Source organism: Gymnoscopelus microlampas (assembly GCF_963454915.1).
Source record: "Gymnoscopelus microlampas genome assembly, chromosome: 20".
Taxonomy (NCBI): domain Eukaryota; kingdom Metazoa; phylum Chordata; class Actinopteri; order Myctophiformes; family Myctophidae; genus Gymnoscopelus; species Gymnoscopelus microlampas.
In genome coordinates, this window is record NC_139957.1 from 36,649,452 (window position 1) to 36,671,106 (window position 21,655).

Here is a 21,655-nt window from a genome sequence, read left to right on the forward strand (position 1 = left end):
GGCTAAAGGGCTGACAAGAGCCTAGTACAGCCTAATAGCCTATTAGAGTCTAGTAAGGCCTAGAACATTCTAGTCTAGCCTATTCCAGCTGGACCCAGCCCTGTATAGCCTATTACAGTCATTTAACTACCCCCATACCCTAGGCTATTCTCCCAGTGGGCTGGACTTTGTGTGCTGGAATGTGCCGGACTGCTGGGCTCTGGTGGGCTATAATGGGCTCTGGTGGGCTGTGCTGGGCTCTGTTAGGTTGTACGGGGCAGTGCTATACTAAAGCCTAGAAATATTCATGTAAAACTATTGCCGGTGGACACAAACCCATGTAAAACTATTGCCCGTGAACAGTGGTTAATCTCAAGTGCAAAGGGGCTACAGGGCTGACAAGAGCCTAGTACAGCCTAATAGAGCCTATTAGAGTATAGTAAGACCTAGAACATTCTAGTCTAGCCTATTCCAGCTGGACCCAGCCCTGTATAGCCTATTACAGTCATTTAACTACCCCCATGCCCTAAACTATTCTCCCAGTGGGCTGGACTTTGTGTGCTGGAATGTGCCGGACTGCTGGGCTCTGGTGGGCTATAATGGGCTCTGGTGGGCTGTGCTGGGCTCTGTTAGGTTGTACGGGGCAGTACTATACTATAGCCTAGAAATGTTCATGTAAAACTATTGCCGGTGGACACAAACCCATGTAAAACTAGAAAATGTGCTCCTCAGAGCACAGGTCTCCAAAAGTACTGTTCCTGATTAATCCTGTCTTACCTATTTATTTTACATATTGTCACGTGTCACTTGACCAATGTTAGCTTGGCTGATGGAAGCTCACTTCAAAAAATATAAATGATTTTTTGAAGTGACACACCTATTTATAGGTTTCTATTTCGTCATGCGTCACGTTAGCCAATCAAAGCACACCCTTTCAACATATTGTCACGTGTCACGTGAAGCTTGACCAATGTTAGCTTGGCGGACACACGGAAGGATGGAGACGAAAACATACTCTCCACCTCTGGCGGAGACAATAAGGCCACAATTCTTAAAATCAAACAGAAGTCGTCCAGAAATGGGTTCCGGGTTCAAAGGTTAATGATAGGAAATGAAAAGAGGAGATCCTAAAAAAAGAATAAGTAAAACCAAAAGTTTGATTCATTCAGGGAGAGGGTACGAACCTCAACGGAAAAAAACAATCAGACAGAAGCTGAAGACAGAAGTTCCCAGAACTGCTTCCAGTATAAAAATACACTCCACTTGACTGCCCTTACTGACGCTTAATGGCTGAGTAAACACCTCTTTTACTACTTAGCCTAGTGTCCTAGCAACACACAATTCGCTTACGCCTGCTTTTGTCTTTGTTCCACCTGCTTTTCCCAGGCTTAGGCCTGTCGTACGGTACCCCTTGACCCCTGATTGATATCCTATATTAAAATTGGCTTAAAGGAGGGCCGGTCGGCAGACCACGTCACTCTGACTCAGACATAACCATAAACAAACCCTTTACATAGGCAGGACCAAGGCCACATCACTCTGACTCACGCTCATGTCACTCTGACTCAGACATAACCATAAACAAACCCCATACATAGGCAGGACCACGGCCACGTCACTCTGACGCTTATGTCACTATGACTCAGCCATAACCATATAAGGAGTTCCCAACGCAGCTACGCCCAAATATTGTGTGTTGTCTTTAACCTCTGTTTCGCCATGGCATCAGGTGCAAACAAATCAGCAATCTCCATATATGAGCATAAACGGGACAAGGACTGACAGATACAGAGCTCTCCATACTGCATATGGGCATATTGGTCGAGTCGGCGGTGCGACATAGGTGTGAGGGCTGCGTATAAAAAGACAACAGCAGAACTAGAAACACAGCATCACGATAACAAGTTGCAACCATTTGCCGTTTACACCCGTGTCTGTCCAGAACGATAAATAATTTGTGAGGTTACAGTGACCTTGACCTTTGACCACCTATCAGTTAAACTTTGAGTCCAAGTGGATGTTTGTGCCAAATGTTATGAAATGTCCGACGGCTTTCGACGGACGGACGGACGAACAACCTGAAAAACGAATGCCTCCAGGCAAGGCTTCAAACCCCACACTGCAATTCTTGTGGCAACCCGCACTGTTATTTCTTCAGATCATAAACACACACATACTGGACCATGCTCACAGTCGACGTTTCCTGTGGAACCTTGAAAACATCGGGGTTACAGCACTACTTTACATAGGTATGACAGAGGACATCGGACAATATGAATGTACAGTCCAGAAACACTAGAGGATCATTACCAGAAAACGTCTCGGCAGCGGTTGGTATTTGAGGTTCCTGGAGTCAACACTGTGCTGGGAAATACGGCTTTAGCTGTTGTGCTCCTGCAGCATGGAATGAGTTTCAAGAGACTCTGAAACTGGATGCCTTAACCACTTTCAACTTGCCATCCCTATTTTGGGCATGTCATTATTGATTGATTGAACATTTTATTAATGCAAACAGCACGAGTACAGTCATGCACTTAGTCTAAAAGGATCAGACACAAAAGTCCAGTGGACTTGTTTCCATTGCGGTCCTATTCAATTCATCAACATAGCATAAAAAATAACACCAAAACACAATATCATCACAAATATAAAACACCATATGTACAGAGTAGAAAAGGTGGGGGGGGGTGAACACTTTTCTAAGGAGGAGTGATAATTACCTCCCCCTTTGGCCTCCTGAAAGGTGGATTTTCAGGCCTGTTTTAAAGTGATCCACATTTTTTAAGGGATGGGGTCAGGGGGGGCATTCCACACTTGTGTGGCAGTGCTGTAGAAGGAGATGTTCTTCACTGGCCCCCTTCTTTTTCCTATTTTGGTCGAATGGCTATTATGAAATGACCAGTGTAGGGATGCTAGGGTTGATGTGGCTAAGTGGTTAATCCCATTGGACAAAAGAAAAAAGTGAATTTGATGTTAATATGAATGTTGCCATAATCCTTATCGTAATTGTTATCAGGTATGAAATGTATCGATGATTTTATATTGCTAATAGTATTATATATTGTTTATGACTATGCTTCTATCATTACATTTATATGATTATGTTTGTATGATTTTTATGATCTGTGATTTGCTTGTATACAGAGGGCACCACTGTAAATGAGGCCTTGGGTTTTCCCCGTTTAAAAAAAGAAAATATGAATGAACAAATCCCCAGTGAGGCTCAGGAAGCTTCTCTCTAGGCCTGAGTTCCAGTCTACAGCCTGAAAACAGGGACTGTCTCACCTGAGAGAGAAGGAATCACAAGTCCTGCCTTGTAAAAGAACCATATTTGTTATTGAAACAAATATTTAACAAGTGACATTTGGGCAACATCTCTCTCCATCTCTCTCTCTCTCTCCATGTGATGTCTGTCTGTCTGTCTGTCTGTCTGTCTGTCTGTCTGTCTGTCTGTCTGTCTGTCTGTCTGTCTCTCTCTCTCGGATGTCAAAATGAAAGCACTATGTAAACCTGTTATTGTAAAAAAAACAAATCTAAGAAATCCCCTTATCTCTCAGTCTCAATCTTCCTTCCATTCAGTCTTTATCTCAGTAGTAGCTGTGGAATGCACATCGTCACACTGTAAAAGTAACGTTACACCCGTAGTTTTGTGGCGGCGGGTTCCCTGTCCGGAGATAACCTCCAACCCCAACCTGAGGAACACGCTTCCTCTTTCAACTCTCGCTGCCTGGGCCCAAACGGTGCACGTTTAGCTGCGAGCGAGGCCATAAATAGAACTAGACTTTGCTCATTAGAGGATGACAGACATCACTGCCCACATTTCACAAGGCAGTCTATTGTTGGAGGGGACATAGGGAAGCACAGTTTGTGGCGAGTCGGGCGAAAAGGGTGAATGATAGGAATTATGAGCTAGTCTTTTTTAGTCACTGTCCATTACTGTGTTAATTGTCTGACTGACTGTCAAGAGAGATTGTACAAGAAAGAGCATGGAATCAGACAGTACAGTCATAGCCCCCACCATGCACACACACACACCCACACACATACATAAACAGTCACACAGTCATAACGGCATCCTTCCATCCTGCCTACCCTGCCCCATGTAGACTGGCATGCTTGGTGATAGATGGTTATCTTGGCAGACAGTGTGGGAGGGGCCTGTGTGTGTGTGTGTGTGTGTGTGTGTGTGTGTGTGTGTGTGTGTGTGTGTGTGTGTGTGTGTGTGTGTGTGTGTGTGTGTGTGTGTGTGTGTGTCCTCTTGTCTGCCCTGTGAATAGGCTTTGACTCAGCGCTCTGGCACAGGACCCAGTGGCAGTGAGAGAATGACGCTCCGCTGACAGTTCAAAAGCAACGGGCATCTATTGACACCATTGGGACGGTGACAGCTCCAAGGCCAAGGGACAGAATAGAGAGAGGGGGGAGAGGGGGGATTGAGTCTTGTTCATTTAGGTTCGGCTGGCTGTGGCTCAGGAGGCAGGGCGGTCATTAAGCAACTGGAAGATTCCTGGTTCGATTCCCTGGCTCTTCCTGGATCTGTGTCGAAGTGCCGTTGAGCAAGACACTGAACCCCAAATGCCTAATTCACACCCATTTACATGACACATGTAAAGGGGTGTGCAGAGCTTAACCACTCTTCGCTGACCTCATATGTCCAAAACCGTTCTTTTTTATTATTATTTAAATAAATAAAACATTTAAATAGTGAACAACTGAAAAAACTAATGGGTTTGTATAGGAAGGTTGTCGATTAAATTAATATAAATATCTAAATACTGAATAAAGCAACTTAACTGGGGTGCTCACAAAAGCCTGAGTAGACGTTAAAATTACCCCAAACATATTCGAAAGTGAAACATCCCTTTAAGATATTTGAAATTAGCCGGTCTACAAGTTCACATTGTGTCACGCTGCGATGTGCTGTAAGCTTGCACTGTATCCATTTTCAAAAAAACTATCTACAAGCTCGATGTCCAGGCACAATGTAGAAACTTGTAGTCCATCTATGATGCAACTCATACAGTACTGTAGCACTTTGGATAAAGGCGCTATAGAAATGCAGACCATCAAGTCTGTGTGTATTACGCCCACCACTCAGGAGACTGGCACCTAATTAAAAAGCTGCTGCCTTGTTCATATTTTGCACACCTTGACAACAATCCATATTTTTTCATACCTGAGCTTGCTCCCTGTTGACAAGGTCATCATGAGTTTAATTTTAACCACTTAAACCCTTAATAATTACTTAATAATTATAGCTTGAATTTCTATAGCGCCTTTCATGAACCCAAGGACGCTTAATTTACTTCAAAAACAATGAACAACCAACCAAACAAAACAACTATTTGCCATAAGCCTGAGAGAATAGGTGTCTTTTCAAGGCAGCCTTAAAAGGGTGTACTTAGTTGACCGGAGTCCCGCAGGGCTCTATACTAGGTGCCCTCCTGTTTTCACTCTACTAAATACAGTATCTTTGATGAAAAAAGGACGATGAATGCGTTGTAGATCGCATATTTACCACACAATGTTCGCCCCCAGAGTAGGGACGCTAGAGGATTCAAGTGGTTAAAACGGCAGCAAAGCCAGTGCAATTGGTCCCTTGTCGGAATAGTTGAAGGGACAGGAGAGCGGATAAACACTGAGCAGTTCAGTGCCTTTCTTTATCAACACTATACGCCTCCGTGTTCAAAGTTCATCATTGAGCAGCGACACCTCCGTCTCACCTCAGCTGGCTTCCGAATTCTGTACTTTCAGAGGCAGCGGTGTCACCTCTGCTTACGCTTCAGTTCACACTCTGTGGTGTTCAGAGCAGTGTTGCCAGATTTTGCGAGATAAATAATCAAACCAGGTCTATGAAAACAAGCCCAAAAGGAGCAACTATAATACGCTACATGAGCGATTTAAACCTATATGCATTGGCTATTTGCCGATCTACAAGCTCACAACGTGTCGCGATGCGACGCGTTGTGAGCTTGTAGATCGGCTCTTTTCAAACAAATCTTGGGAAAAAAAGCTAAACAAATCTGTCCCTGGCACAAAATATTTTTTTGATGGGAGTCCGAGGACAAATACACATTCATTTCAGGGTCCTTGACATGAAAATGTTGTGAGAACAAACAACATTAGGAAACAAGCCCAAATAAGCAACTACATTTTACAAACAAGCCCAAAAACCCGCAAATGCCAATCATTCACAAGCAACTTTACAGAAAAACAAGCCCAAAGTCGCTAATAATAGCAGACATGGCAACACAGGTTCAGAGCTCTGTGTGTTAGTTCCACTAGACAGGGTTTGTTTAGGCTGTTCTGCACCTGATAATGGAGGGAAGGAGAGGCAGAGAGAGAGGCGCACAGGTCTCTTTACACATTTCATTCTAGTATGCCTATATTGTATTTTGGTTGTAGTTTGGATTGTTTTCATTTAACACTTGCTTTGGAAATGTATGTGTCCCATGCCAAGAATAAAATGGTATGATAGAGAAAGAGAAATACAGAGATAGAGACAGGCAGAGACAGACGGATATTAGAGAGAGAGGGAGAGACAGACAGACAGAAACAGACAGACATGTATATAGAGACAGACAGACAGACAATTATCTGTGGATTCAACATGTTTTATCTCCCAGGCCGGCTGTCTGGTAGCCGTCTGTCTGGGATGACGTCAGACGCAACTCAGATGACTTGATGTTTACTTCCATGGAGATGGAATCATCGTCACTGACATTGTGTCGCGTTCTTCGAGGCGTGCGTTGGCAGCGTTGCATACAGGAGCGGCATGTGTGTGTGTGTTTACATGCACAATGCTTTTAACCACCTGCCATCCCCATGTTCATTTATAGGCAAAAATCTTCCAAGATATTAAAGATTTACAAATATGGCAGATCTACAAGCTCATATACTGTGTCGCATCATGACATGTTGTGAGCTTGGTTATTTTCGGTATTGTATGACGCAGCATACAGGTTTGGGGGGAACGGGTGTGGCATAGAGGTAATTCTGAGCTGCTCAATGTCACACTAGGGAGGACTCCAGATGGCGGGAGGGGTGGGGGGTTGAACGGTGAGCCTATCGGCATGTTTGTGGACATACGGAGGGGACACATGTGCACCTCCCTGAACCACAACAACAGGATGGACATGTAATCTGTCTGTCTCTGTGTTTCTCTCTCCGTCTCTCTCTCTCAATTCAATGGGGCTTCATTGGCATGACAAAACTAGAATGTTTATATTGCCAAAGCAAGTGTGAAATATAACAACCAAAACTAAAAGGGAAAAATAAAGAAATACATGTAAAGAGAGCTGTGACACAACATAGAGAAACAGATGGACAGACAGATAAAAAAAACATGAAACAAGTGCATTTGCTTTTACACATATACTGTAGTATATGTGCATGCATACTGTATAAGCATAAGGTGGTATAAGCTTTTGAAACAGATAGCAGCAAATTGCCACGATTTTGCAGTCACTCGCTATAAAACGTCCCGACGCAAATAGCAACATTTAAAGGTATTTACTGTAAATGGCAATGGTAAACAATAGCAGCAGTTTTATACACACACACACACACACACACACACACACACACACACACACACACACACACACACACACACACACACACACACACACACACACACACACACACACACACACACACACACACACACACACACACACACACACACACACACACACACACAGTGGAGTAACAGTGAAGAAGGGCTTGGGGTGTATCGATATTTAATGAACCAACCCCCATCTTCCACTAAAATCTGCTCCCTAGCACCAATGGAAGAGGAACCCAAAAGTAGGGCACGTCTGCAGATTTAATGAGGCAAAAAACCCTGTATGACAAGCTTATGTTGTCTCCTCCAGCAGAAAGACAGAAAGACAGAGAGACAGACTGCATTCTCTGACATGCTCTCCTCTGCCAACAACAGAACGAGGGTGTGCAGTACAGTATATGATTTATTTGTCTGTGTGTAGAAACAGTCGCAAGGTGGATGGCAGCAACAGAAATGCGTCTCATCCATCACAATGTCTTGGCAATAGAGGCCTTTGCATGGAATGTTCATATACTGTACTGTACTCTTTCTTCCGGCATGGCTGCCAGTAACCATTTGGTACCCACTTTCAAAAGAAAATTTGCAGGTGGAAATGATGGAAAAGCCTGAAATTGCCATTTCACTGTGACTTGTTTATGAGAGCCGGGAATCAGACGCCAAATTATTACGTTTATGTATGTTATGTTGACTGTGTTGTTATTTTGCACATAGCAACACAAATGGCTGTTCTAGGCATTCTGAGAAAGGCCTCTATTACTGTATGGTATGTTCATGCATTCATTCGTGCAGTCCAAATGAGTATAGATGGTTTCAACATTATGTTGTTAGGGGACTTGTGAAACCTATGTCAACATCCTGTCTGCTGTTTACACCACTAGCAAATTTGAAACAACGCTACTACTGTACCACCACTATTAGTACAACTACCACTGTTACCACTACTACTGCCACTGCTACTATTACCACCACTACTACTGCCACTTCAACACCACTACTACTGCTATTATCAATAAAAATAATAAGTCAGATTTTCTATTAAATATTTTTTTCTCCCCAATTTAGTTATCACCAATACCCATAATCTTTTGCTTTCCCTGTCACTGCCAACCTCCACTCTTGTTCTGCGGAGGGTGTAGAGACAAACACACATGGAGTGACCAGACGCTTTCTTTCCACCTGACAGTGAGGAGTTTCACCAGGAAAGTGTTTAACAACACGTGCAGAGGTTCACGCCATCTCCCCCAGTTTCCCCTCCTGAACTTAGAGCAGGAGGAGAGGATACAACAAAAAAAGATCTTGTGGACATGAGCGAGATAGAAAACCAACAGCTGTTTCTCTGACAGGTTATGTCGTTTCTAAGGGCAACGGTTACAAACAGGATGTTCATAAAAGGTTGGAAGTTTCACAGCGGCGGTGTTGTTTACCACAGATCTCAACCCCACAGTTTGTTTCTGATATGTACAGCACACTCCTTCAGGTCATGACACAATGAGAGGACATAATTATCGGTCATCGTTTAGCTCAAGTCTAAACTCTGCACATTTAGAATTCATGTACCAATCCCCTACATGGCCTTACTGCAGGGCTCTCTGAAAGACACTCTATTTTAGTAAAGATGCACTCAGGCTTATTTCACCTGAGGGACTTATGGTTGCTAAAACAAGGGCACACATACCGTTCCCTTAGCGCTGTTAGACATTCTCACACACACACACACACACACACACACACACACACACACAGCCGTGAATGCGTACCAGGCAAGCGAGCTAAAATGTACTTAAGAAGCTGCATGTGCTGCTTAGAGAGAAGATTTTGGCATGAGTGCACCGAGGACAGAGAGAATGAGAGAGACAACCTTGTATCCAGCAACGGCCGAATACGTGGCTAATTACATTCTGAGGTAGGCCACGGCTCACCATTCTGCCTCATCATGAGACCTTGTTTTCCATTTTTCAGCTCATTTCTGCCTCATGTGTTTAATGGGTCGACACCAAGGCATTGTATCTCTAATTGAAGACATGGGTTGTGTGACCCGGCCTGTGGCGAGTTGGGGACATGACTCGGATGTTTGGAGCGGAGGTGTCAGAACGGCTGAGTGTTCTAGATTGGCTGTCAACGTGTTTCTCTCCATTTCTGCTGCGGGGAGTCACACGTCGACGGGCCTGTGTTTATGCTATATCGCTATAATATTAATAGAATGACTTATGGGTTTTTATGGCAGATTTGCTTAGAAGCAAGAATATTTTGAGTTTTATATCTTTTTTAATGATGTAATGGGGGTTGTGGAGTTCATATCTGCCACATTAATAGGGCTGGGCAATTAACCGAAAATATATCAAAACCAACATTTAGATACCATTAACAGACTTAATCTTGCTCAGATCGGTACACACACACACACACACACACACACACACACACACACACACACACACACACACACACACACACACACACACACACACACACACACACACACACACACACACACACACACACACACACACACACACACACACACACACACACACGGCAATCAAGGCAAACGTTTTGAATAACCGTGATATTCATTTGAAGTCATATTGCCCAGGCGGCAGGCCTACACATTTGTGCATTAAGATCAACCTGCAAATGCCCTTTCGCTTTGACTAACTATTAACTAAATCAGTTCTATATAAATCTCATATAGGATGTGATTGGATTGTTCTCTTTCTCTCTCAGACTTACAGCTGGCTTTGAAACTGGCTAACCACTTTCAACCTGGGATCGCCATTTTGGGCATGATATTTTTGGTGACTGAATTTCCCTCGCAAGATCAACATAGGTCTTATCTTATGCCATTATAGAACTTTTTCCAAAATTCTCCAACACAATTTCGCAATTCACCCATTCCCACACCGATAGTCGAATAAGGCAACGATGCAAGGCACCGACACAGGGGTTCAGTGTCTTACTCAGGGTCACTCGGACTGTCGGACACACAAATTCGGAAAGGCACTTTGAAAAGGGACCACGGTTTGTTTGTTTCTGTGCACATGGAGGGGGGGGGGGGCTTGACTTTGAGTGAATTTTCTTTTTTTTTATTAATGTAATGCACTCGAGTCGAGTCACATCAGCTCACTTGGTTCCACCGCATCCATGTTCCACAGCGACCGACCCACTCCTCGTTTCACCAGAGGATGGAAACCAAGAGAGAGGAGAGACGGAGGCTAGGGGGAGGAGTAGGGGATAAGAAGGAGCAAGGAGGTGTGGAGAGAGTGGGTGCGGCCATGCGTGCCTTTGTGGCGTGGGGATGGGGGGGTGGGCTTTACCATGCGACTGTATCCCCCGAGGGTCCCTCTAAAGTTACCATCACTGTGTTCATTAAAAGGCCTGCTGAAACCAGACCCACGATACCATTCTTAAAACACACACACACACACACACACACACACACACATGCATACAGTACACACACACACACACACACACACACACACACTGAATCGCATATGCACACACTACACACATGGTCACTTGCTTACACTGTTTCTGACTAATATTGTTTGTGCCCGCCACTCTTTCTCTTATAGACAAATACACACACATACGGTACACACACATACGGTACACAACACACACACACACAGCGCTATATAGAATGTTGACCTTCTCTTGTATTCCACTCTTTCAAAAAACCCACCTCCCCAACGTGCCTGTGCTTAGGCGCTAATGAGAGATATGCGCTGCCAGGCTGAATCACTTAACGCCAGGTTGAGCTGGCACCGTGCCCCACCACTAATGTCTGTCTGTGTACGTGCCCAGAGATTTAGAGGGAGAGAGAGGGAGGTTGGGAAGCTTGTTTTCACAGGTATATATACCGTCCATAATATGTAGGCTACCCGCAGGAAGCCTTCACAATAACATGGTGAAGGCTCGTAGCTTCCTGACGTTTTTATCCGCGTTTCAAAACACACGTGCATGTTTTCACCTCGTAAAAATGGAGGCTTATTGAGCTGCAGAAAGAACACACACGCGTCCTTGCCTTGCCTTTATGTCTGCCATTAAATGTGACTACACAGCGAGGAAACGAGCGCACGGTGATATCCACTGTACGTATTGATTTTCTGTCCTTTCCTCTATTCCTTCAACTCTCCCTCCCTCGTCCCCCTATCCTCCTTTCACCCACCCCCCCCTCCCTCTCATGCAGGAAGCCCCAGCTCAGCCTGTATGAGCCTCTGTACATCAAGCGCTATCGGAGCCTGGACCTGCCCAGCTTCGCCACCCCGCACCAGGGGAGGGGAGGCTACTGGTCCAGCCTCCAGCGGTACCAGGAGGTGGGCACCACCTGGAGGGACGCGCGCCGACGCCACCAGGTGGTGTTCCCCGGGAACACGGGCTTCTCCGACGTGCCGTCGAGCCAGTACGCCGGCTACTGTCGCCTCCACCCCACCTTGGCGTGAGTGGATGGATGGATGGATGGACGGATGAATGGATGGCTAGATGGATGTGTGCGCTGTGCGTGTGTTTAGGATGGGACGATAATCATTATTATCGTTTATCGTGATAAAGAAACGATCACAATAATCATATCGCAGAGATTTTAATTGATCGTGAAATTCCCATATACTTGATGAAATGGACCTGAAAAGAGTGCATTTGGTAGGCTCTTACTTCACTCTACACAAATCCATTCTCTAAAAATAGCAGATCTACAAGCTCATAGCGCGTTGCAACGCATTGTGAGCTTGTAGATCGGCCATTTTTGGGGAAGGTTCCCCCCAGAATAGGGCTGCTGGGGATTCAAGTGGTCAACAAAAGTGGCATTTTAAGTTCTAAGCATATTGCGATTATCACGATAATATCGTTTATAATATCGTCAATTATTTTTGCCACAATAATCGTAACATGTCATTTTCATATCGTCCCATCCCTAGTGTGTGTGCCTGCATTGCTTTAACAACAGGCATGTGTGTGTGTGTGTGTGTGTGTGTGTGTGTGTGTGTGTGTGTGTGTGTGTGTGTGTGTGTGTGTGTGTGTGTGTGTGTGTGTGTGTGTGTGTGTGTGTGTGTGGCCTGCTCTTAACACACACACACACACACACACACACACACACACACACACACACACACACACACACACACACACACACACGCACGCACACACGCACATGCGCCTCGTAGCAGAAGGTTGTCAACGCCCTGCGAGGAGGAGTTGACAACCTGCTCAAACGACTGTCAACACTCAGTCAGCTTATCAAGCATCATGAAGGAGCTCTCCTCCTCCTCTGTCACCCTGTCTACATGTCACCAAGACCTGATTCCAACGCATGCAGGGGCCATTAGGCCTGTCACACAGTATCCATAAGAACATACATGTAGGGTCAGCAGCTCTTCATCTCTGAGGGCCCTGCCTGCACGCTCCATCCGCCACACACAAGGAGACGTGATGCTCTGGTTGTCACATAGTCTAGTTATGATCGGAACTTTAACCACAGGAACCTTAGCATCCCTATTCTGGGGGCGAACGTTCGGCGAAGAGATTTGGTGCGGAGGGAAAATAGGAGGGGGCCTAGTATAGAGTACCGCCTCCACTCCACTCACTCATCCCCTGGGTCACGGAAGTAATTTCTCTACGGAGAATAACATTGGGTCATCTTAGAATAGTCTCATATAAGAATTGTGGTCCAAAAAACAACAACAATTGTCTCTGCAATATTGTCAGGGAGGTGGCTCTGTATCGTTTATGATAGTCAGTCACTCACATTTGAACACAGACACATACACGCATGGTTAACGCATGCGTGTATGTGCACCCCAACACACACACACACACACACACACAAACATTGCGACACGTGCTGTGCGCACACACGTGAGCCATGCACAACACAAATATAGACAGAAAGACAGAGATACCAAGTACTGAATCAAGTAAGAACACAGTTAATTTACAAGCTTGTTTTAAAAGCAACAGCTGGCGGAGATCTGCGCTCTGTGGAGCGTATACCTTTCTAGTTGAACCTTTAACCGGTCAAGAATTTCTTACAAAAGGACGTCCTGAGGCAGCTGTTCTCCGGTGCCTCTGGGACCAGCTCAGGCTTTAAGGCCAGTGCCTCGTTCTAGTGCACGACGGTCCCTAACAAGCATGCATGTCTTGGGAGGACTGCGGTCCTGCTGAAGTAAAACTGTAATGTAATAATGGGCCTTGACATTTTTGGATTCTTATTTGATTTCCTGCAGAATCCAGGACTCTGTGCATTGTGTGCTCCTCATACAGTGCTCAAACATTACAGTGACATACACACACACACACACACACACACACACACACACACACACACACACACACACACACACACACAAATGCCTAATCCTAACCCCTAAAAATCTTTGCTATCCACGAAAACAACATTTCTCTTGTGGGTTCCAGGAAAATGGTCCTCAAATACTCCCCCCCCCCCCCGCGGAAAATAGCAGATCTACAAGCTTACAATATGTCGCACGCGACACAGCATCAACGGAACTAAGTATAAGACAGGGGTACGACAGCTGCACCTCAAGAAGTGTCTTTTACTCATCGCTCCTTCAAGCCTGTCGGTATGAGAGCAAAAGAAACAGGGAGGGCACGGCGGACACAGCCAGTACTGTGTCCGAGATGGCAAGATGAGAAGAAAAGAAGCCCCTCACCCACCCATACCAGGGGAAATGAGACAGAGAGACAGATAGACAGAATGGGGGAGTGGGGGGGTTAGATGAAAGTGACAAGATACAGAGAGAGAGAGCCCAGGAGAGACTTCAGAGAGGGGAGGAGAGAGCTCAGGGGATACACTTAGGAGGAGAGAGAGAGCGACGGCTGGAAGGAGGCGGTTTGAAGCGAAAGGGAAAAAGATGGATAGACGAGGGGGGAAAAAAAAAGAAAAGAAAAAAGAAACACACGAGAGTGAGTGGAGAAAAAAAGGGAAAGAAACAGAGGGGGAGGGGTGGGGTGGGCAGGAGGCTAATGGGCCCCCGTGGCCAATCAATCCAGAGTGATGGTCACTTTAGAGCGGGCCAGGTTGACAGCTGGAGCCCATCCCTCTGCTTTACGGACCCTACTGTAACTCATGGCACTGCCGAAAAACAGAGTGTCAATTTAACTCTGAAAATGGACCCTTACCGGCCCGTTTTTACACTCTCAGAATTAACCACTTTCAACCTGGCATCCCTAATGTGGGCATGTCATTATAGGCAAACGTCAAAAATGGTCAAAAACTGTTTTTCTTTTTCTTTTTTTATAGCAAAATTATGCATTGTGTTGTGAGCTTGTTGAGCGGCTATGTTTGCTATTCGTCGTATGAAAGATATGGGACTTTTTGCATTGTGGCACCATAACCCCTTGACCCTTGTCTCATCCTGGACATGAAAAACACACACTCGCACAGACACACAAGGACACACAGACAAACACACACACACACACACACACACACACACACACACACACACACACACACACACACACACACACACACACACACACACACACACACACGATTCCTTCCACTTATGCTGTGAAATACATCCGTGTCAGGGATGGTTGTTCCTGACGTTGGACGAGCTTGAATAAGTGCATCATCAGTTGTACATTGATTAACCATAAGCATTGATTGGACTAAATGAGCTCTAGGATCAATGGATCTGGGCTCGCATGAAAGAGTTACTACACACACGGCCACGTGGTCCTTTTGATCACTAGCGTGTCCTACCGTAGGCTATGGAACAACAGGAATGAGTCCCTAAAAGACAGTCGATTACTGCATTAAAACCCATTAAGACCTAAAGGCCGATTCTACAAATGTCTCAACAGTTTTTTGAATAACGTATGTTGCTATATCAGTAGTGCTCAAAACTTCACTATCATGTCAAAGATCCCCCACAATTATATGTATTTGGACCCCCATCTCAAAATATTTTGTTTCAAGGACCCCCAGAAACAAAGATTTGAGTTTAAAATGTTTGCTTTAAAAATATATATATATATTCAAAGATTTGCACAAATTGTCACAAGCTCATAGTGCGGCACGAAGTGACGCGATATGAGCTTGTATATGCTATTTTGAATGGCCAAAGTATAAAATAATGGTTAAAGTGGGTAAAATGAGAGTGGCACAGATGCTTTCCGGGTTTTATTTGGGTTAAGTTAGCTATACGGTTGTATTGCTCCGCTGTCTGTCTGCCGGCCGGCCGGACGGTCGGACGGATGGACAACCCACTGCTGGTAGAGGCATAACTTTAAATCTCCTCTTTTCCCTCGAAAGGAAAACAGGTTTAGACCTGCTCTTCAGAATGAGGGCCTTTACCATAATAACACGTCCGTTTACAACCCCACACACTCAAACCAAAATAAAGCACTGTCTACTGAGAGAAACAAAAAAAAGAAGAATTACCTCTTGACTGTAATGAAGACCTGGTGATGTGGTGGCCTGCTGTTTGAACGGTGGGAGGATGAAGATTTAAACCTACAACACAGCAGGAAAGAAGAGACAGAGAGAACGGCGTTGAGTTTTCATTGAGAGATGCTCAGCAGACTGCCTCTGTCTACGCACACTACCAGCACGATGATCACAAACTAAAGCCCAAACAATACATCAGTTTGGCCGATATATCAGTCATTATTTGTGTTTTTTTTATGACTTAGGTCAGTGGTTCTCAACCTGCGTGTCGGGACCCCCAAGGGGGTCTTCACATGATTTTGGGGATCCCCAGATGAGAGTGAAGTGACAATTTAAGGTCTTTTAAGTAACTTTTTAATACCTCAAAAAATATTTTAAAAAAGACAAGAAAAAAGACCATTACTGCATCAAAGGTAATCAACAAACTAGCCAATAAATACTGGTCAAACATTGGCTAAATTGTCAACCAATATAAGAAAGAGACAAAAATTGTGAAAATAGGAGATCTACAAGCTCACAACGCCTCGCAGCGCGAGGCGTTGTGAGTTTGTAGATCGGCTATTTTCACAATATTTATCTGTGGAACCGAGTCAAACTAAATGTAATGCCTCAACTCCTACAATTCCAAGTGCGTGTCAGGGTGGGGGTCCCCAGTTCAAATATGATTATTTTGTGGGTCGCAGCCTGAAAAGGTAGAGAACCACTGACATAGGCAACGACAATTACTATGTAGCCCATAGGTGTCCTGATTTGTAACCACTTTCAATCGAGATCAGACCACACACACACACACACACACACACACACACACACACACACACACACTTGTTATTCTGTGTTTGTTTGCCACCGCTTGAGGAGTGTGACTGTGTGACCTCATTTGTTCACACCTGAATGAACACGTCACTCATCTTTGTTCACCTTAAATCATGGCTCTGCACAGGACAATGTAATGTCTGTTCTTTCACTCGTACTACCTATCCTCTTTCTAGACAGAGGCTCGGTTTGCATACACAGTTATACAGTGGTGGAAAGTAACTAAGTACATGTACTCAAGCACTGTACTTAAGTACAAATTTGAATTATTATTACAAAACATGCATTAATCACTTCAACCCTGTTTAAACTTTGGCTATTTGAAAATAGCAGATCTACAAGCGCGACACGTTGTGAGCTTCTAGATCGGCTATTTTCAAATAGCCAAAGTTTAAAAAGGGTTGAAGTAATGGGATTAATGGGTTGAAGTGATTAATGCGTGATTAATGCATGTTATTTTCAAAAGATTTGTATACATTTTGTACACTTAAGGCATAATGAGTACTTTTACTTTTGGTACTTTAAGTACATTTTGATGCCAATACTTTTGTACTTTTACTCGAGCAAATTTTGAATACCGGACTTTTACTCGTAACAGAGTATTTCTGCATTGCAGTATTGATACTTTTACTTCAGTAAAACATTTCAGTACTTTTTCCACCACTGCAGTTATATCAACGGCAAAGGCAGCCAAGTCAGTCAGTCAGTCAGTCAGTCAGTCAGTCAGTCAGTCAGTCAGCCAGCCAGCCAGCCAGCCAGTCATTTATTAGTGGGGGTTTCAGTTCTTCAGATCTTGGATCCGTTACTTCCCAGGCTGTGGAAAAGGGTCAATGCACAGAGCACAGATGGCAGAACCTGGGCTGTGCTTTGGAGAAATCCAAGTTTGCTCAGGGGTGGAGCGACAGAAGGTTGAAAAGGCAGAGAGGGAGAAGGGGAGAGAGAGAGAATGGAAGGAAGGAAAATGAAATGGATCTGGCTGGATGTGACAGAGGAAATTGAGCAGAGACAGGCCATTTGTTTCCACAAACCAGTGCACGCGGACGGGAACACATTGATTGGGATTTGGCTAGAAAGCTCACTTAATAGGTCATGAGAGGTATTCATGCAAAACTTCATTGAAATAGTTATTTTTCATCACTTTGATGATTAGCTTTAGCAATGGTGCCTGTGATCACTGTGACATAAAAATTATATATGTTCTTGAATGTGTTGCATTGGCTCTGTCCTTTAACACTTTAGAAAAGAGGCTTTAATGCCTTGACATTGTCAACAGTGAAAGGCATGGCCTCTCAGTGCTGGAGGTGAATCACCCACTGAGCTCAGTAATTGAATGGTGCTGTTCTGCTATCATTATCCAGCTCACCTCCAAGAGGCAGACGTGTGCTCAATAATGAAGTCTTTGGTAATTAAGTTAGCTGATTAAAGGGCTGATATCTAATTAAATTCACAGGGAATGGTCATGAGGCTTGCTGCCATTTTACTGTGAAACCTTTTAACACTCAGATGAGAAGAGAAAGCAGAATTCTTCAATTTGAATATGCGCCACAAAAAATTGTGATGCTTGTATTGACAGCTTCGCCTGATAGAAATCCATTGTTTTATCAAAGGCTAAATTAAATGAACCTCACGGCTTATATAACATATACTGTAGTTCAACATATAGCCTCCTCTTTCCACACGCACTGTACTGAGAAAATAATGTAAATGTACAATTAACAGCTTATTTTTGTTCTCAGTATGAAATGTCCGTCTGCATTGGAATTATAGGTAGCTATTTAATTGTACATTCTATGGGTATTTCAAAGCACCCCAACATGTGATTGTGTGTTTATGGATGTGGAAGCCTGGCAGGTGTGTGTGTATGGGTGCACCTCTCACCGGGCCGGGCCTTAGTGCTTAGTCTTCTCTTTGAAGTGGCCAGCCCACTCTGGACGGCCCTTAGGCTGGATTTGTTGCTGGTGATTAAGCTGAAGTGTAATCATTTGGACACAGGCTGTAAATCCATTATTGTTCTTCCAAAAGAAAACACAACTCAAATTGAGGTAATGACATGTTCCTGATGTCTTCTTGACAGAGCCAGCAGTTCACAGGTGCTGCCAATCTGTGTAGCACCATGGCCTCAGCCAGTCACAGGCACGGAGAGCCAAGCCCCTCCTACCATCCAGCCTTGCATAATGATAGAAGTAGTGTGTGTGTGAGTGTCTCAATGGCCACCGGTGGTGGAAAAAGTACTCACATTTATTTACTTAAGTAAAAGTATCAATTCCACAATGTAGAAACACTCTGTTACAAGTAAAAGTCCGGTATTCAAAATGCACTTGAGTAAAAGTACAAAAGTATTGGCATCAGAATATACCTAATGTACCAAAAGTAGAAGTGCTCACCATCACGCAGAATGTCACGTTTCACAAGTTTTCAAAATGTATAAAAAAAAATCACTCTTTACATGACATTTTATTGACCGGAGTCCCCCAGAGGTCTACACTAGCCCATAAGTCATGGATTAAAGTTTCAACATATGAGCCGGTAGTTTTAACATATGAGCCGGATGTTCAGGATGGACCCACCCTGTTCTCAACACACCACAGCAGTTCTCCCCCGATGTGAGTGTATACCAGCGACCCGTCCAGTGAAACATGAGCTGGTGTGACATAAGGCGACGTGCTGAACAGGTGACAACACCCAGAGACGGGGTGTAGCTTACTGTAGAAAGTCACGCAGCAGATGGTGTCCAAGGAGCTGAATTAGCTCCAAGAGGCCGAGTCCACACGCAGCAGATGGGGACGGGATAAAAGACGAGCGAGGGAGACAATGAAACAGCAGCCCAGTGGAACGAGGGGAGCGTGTGTGTGTGTGTGTGTGTGTGTGTGTGTGTGTGTGTGTGTGTGTGTGTGTGTGTGTGTGTGTTTGTTTACATCAGTTCTCAAACGTTTTCGTGCCAATGACCCCCAAATTGGGGACCTTGGCATGTGGACCCCCATCTGAAAATGTTTTGTGCCAGGGAGCCCCAGAAGAGAAGACACTTTCAAGAATTTTCAAAAATGTTTAAAAATAGCAGCTTGTAGATCTGCCATTTTTGAATAGCCAACAAACACATCAATGGATAAAGTGGTTAAAATGATTTTGATGCTATATAAATACTTTTGCTGGGGACCCCCTGGAACCCCCCCAAGGACGCCTGGGGTCCCTGGACCCCATTTTGAGAACCAATGGTTTACATGGTTAAGTGTCAACCGTAGCCAAGATCAAGGGCCTTGTCATAGCCATGATCAAAATCGTCGATGTTAACCACATAAATCCCCAAAATAGCTGATCTACACCTACTTTGCTGAGTATATTATTAGATGTCTTCCCAAAAAATTAAACTGCAATGTGGGTTTCTCCTTCTCTTTGAAAAGGTGGAGATATCGCTGGCAGAAACTGCGGGAGAGAGTGCCTCAAGTGCTGAGAAGAAGATATTATGACTGATAAGCGACTCTTTTTTTGGATGTGAAATGCCATTTTCCTTGCAAATAGAATGCCTGTGATGTCTCATTTCCTGGCTTGCTCTGTCTCTGTCTACCTGTCAGTTTCTTTCTCACCATATGAGCTTTCTCAAGCTTCATCAACAGAACAAACTTGGCACCGAAGGCCAACACTTGATATGTACATGCTATATGGGTGACAAATTGCTCTTTTTGAAAATCGAAATGCCTTCTCCAATTTGAGTCGCAACAAGAGGGGGAACAGCCACGTTTAATGTGAAGGTCATCTCACGGTGTCAGCGGTTCAAGAATGGGTCGGGGGAATGTTAATTAGGGGGAAAAGAGGGGGAACGCGACTTAAATGCCACACAGATGTGGTAGCCTGCCAGGAAAAAAGTCTCGTAGAACTTCCACCACAAGGCCGGGTTAGGAGCTGTTAACTTCATCAAGTGTTGTGTCGACTGTACATTTGGCTTGTTGTGAATATGAATGTTGGAATAAAGTTCTGCCGAAACTTGACTCTCAAAATGCCTCAACCTATCTTGTTTTTCAATCTCTCCCTCTCCCTCTCCCTCCCTCTCTCTCGCCCTCTCCCTCTCTCTCTCTCTCCCTCTCTCTCTCTTTCTCTCTCTCGTGGTCCACACCCCTCCACAGCCCATCTGGCTGTGATTATTGGCCGTGGTCTAATCCAGCACCTTGTCCCTTTCGACACAATGGGGAGGGCTAACATTCTGTTGTTTTGTACTTGCCTTTCACGCTCTCTCTCTCTCTCCCTCTAACCCCCCCCCCCCCCATGTGCCTGTTCCTCTGTTCTCCTCTCCTCTTTGCCTCACTGCTGTTGCATCTGTCACTAGCAGAGCGGCAAGCGCCTATGTGGCACCCTGCCAATGCTGACAGCTGGCAGAGAAAGGGAAGAGAGAGAGAGAGAGAAAGAATGGAATTAACAGTGGCAGAAAAAGGGCCAAGACAGAGAGGGGTATGGGGTGGGGTTGCTGAATATCATCAAAAGGAACAACTCAGAATTCCGATATTATCTCTGTAAATTGCACACACTGCAAAGTGGCGAGAGGAAATCAATAACAGCGTGCTAGATAAACAGCGCAAAGGACTACACACCAAGAGAAGTTTGAAAGTTATTGTTTTTGTTGTTTCCAATTTACTTTTGCCTCCAACACCCACGGGCAATATTTTGAGCAATTTGAAGAACTTGTCAGACGCTTCAAGTCTTTGTTTTGCCGGAGGCCATGCCCCGCACGATGGGCGGTCCTCTAAGGAAGAGGGCTCCGACTCAACTATTCTCTTTTATTGGCATTTGTTTGTTTGCAGGGAGGAAACAAATAAACAGTGGATGGATTTAGTGTCGGGATGACAGGTTGCAGAGGGACCCTTTAGGCAGGATCTGAGCTCATCGTTACA

The 21,655-nt window shown here is 44.6% G+C and overlaps 1 protein-coding gene across 1 annotated transcript; it reads left to right on the top strand.

Annotated features, from left to right (window-relative positions):
* The first annotated feature begins 9,332 nt into the window (after positions 1–9,332).
* On the top strand, positions 9,333–20,728 carry LOC311035786 (uncharacterized protein). Its single transcript, XM_084044232.1, has 3 exons — positions 9,333–9,446; positions 11,736–11,984; positions 20,174–20,728. The coding sequence occupies exons 1-3, from the start codon at positions 9,364–9,366 to the stop codon at positions 20,241–20,243; spliced, it is 402 nt and encodes a 133-aa protein (XP_083900358.1). The 5' UTR covers positions 9,333–9,363; the 3' UTR covers positions 20,244–20,728.
* The last annotated feature ends 927 nt before the right edge of the window (positions 20,729–21,655 follow it).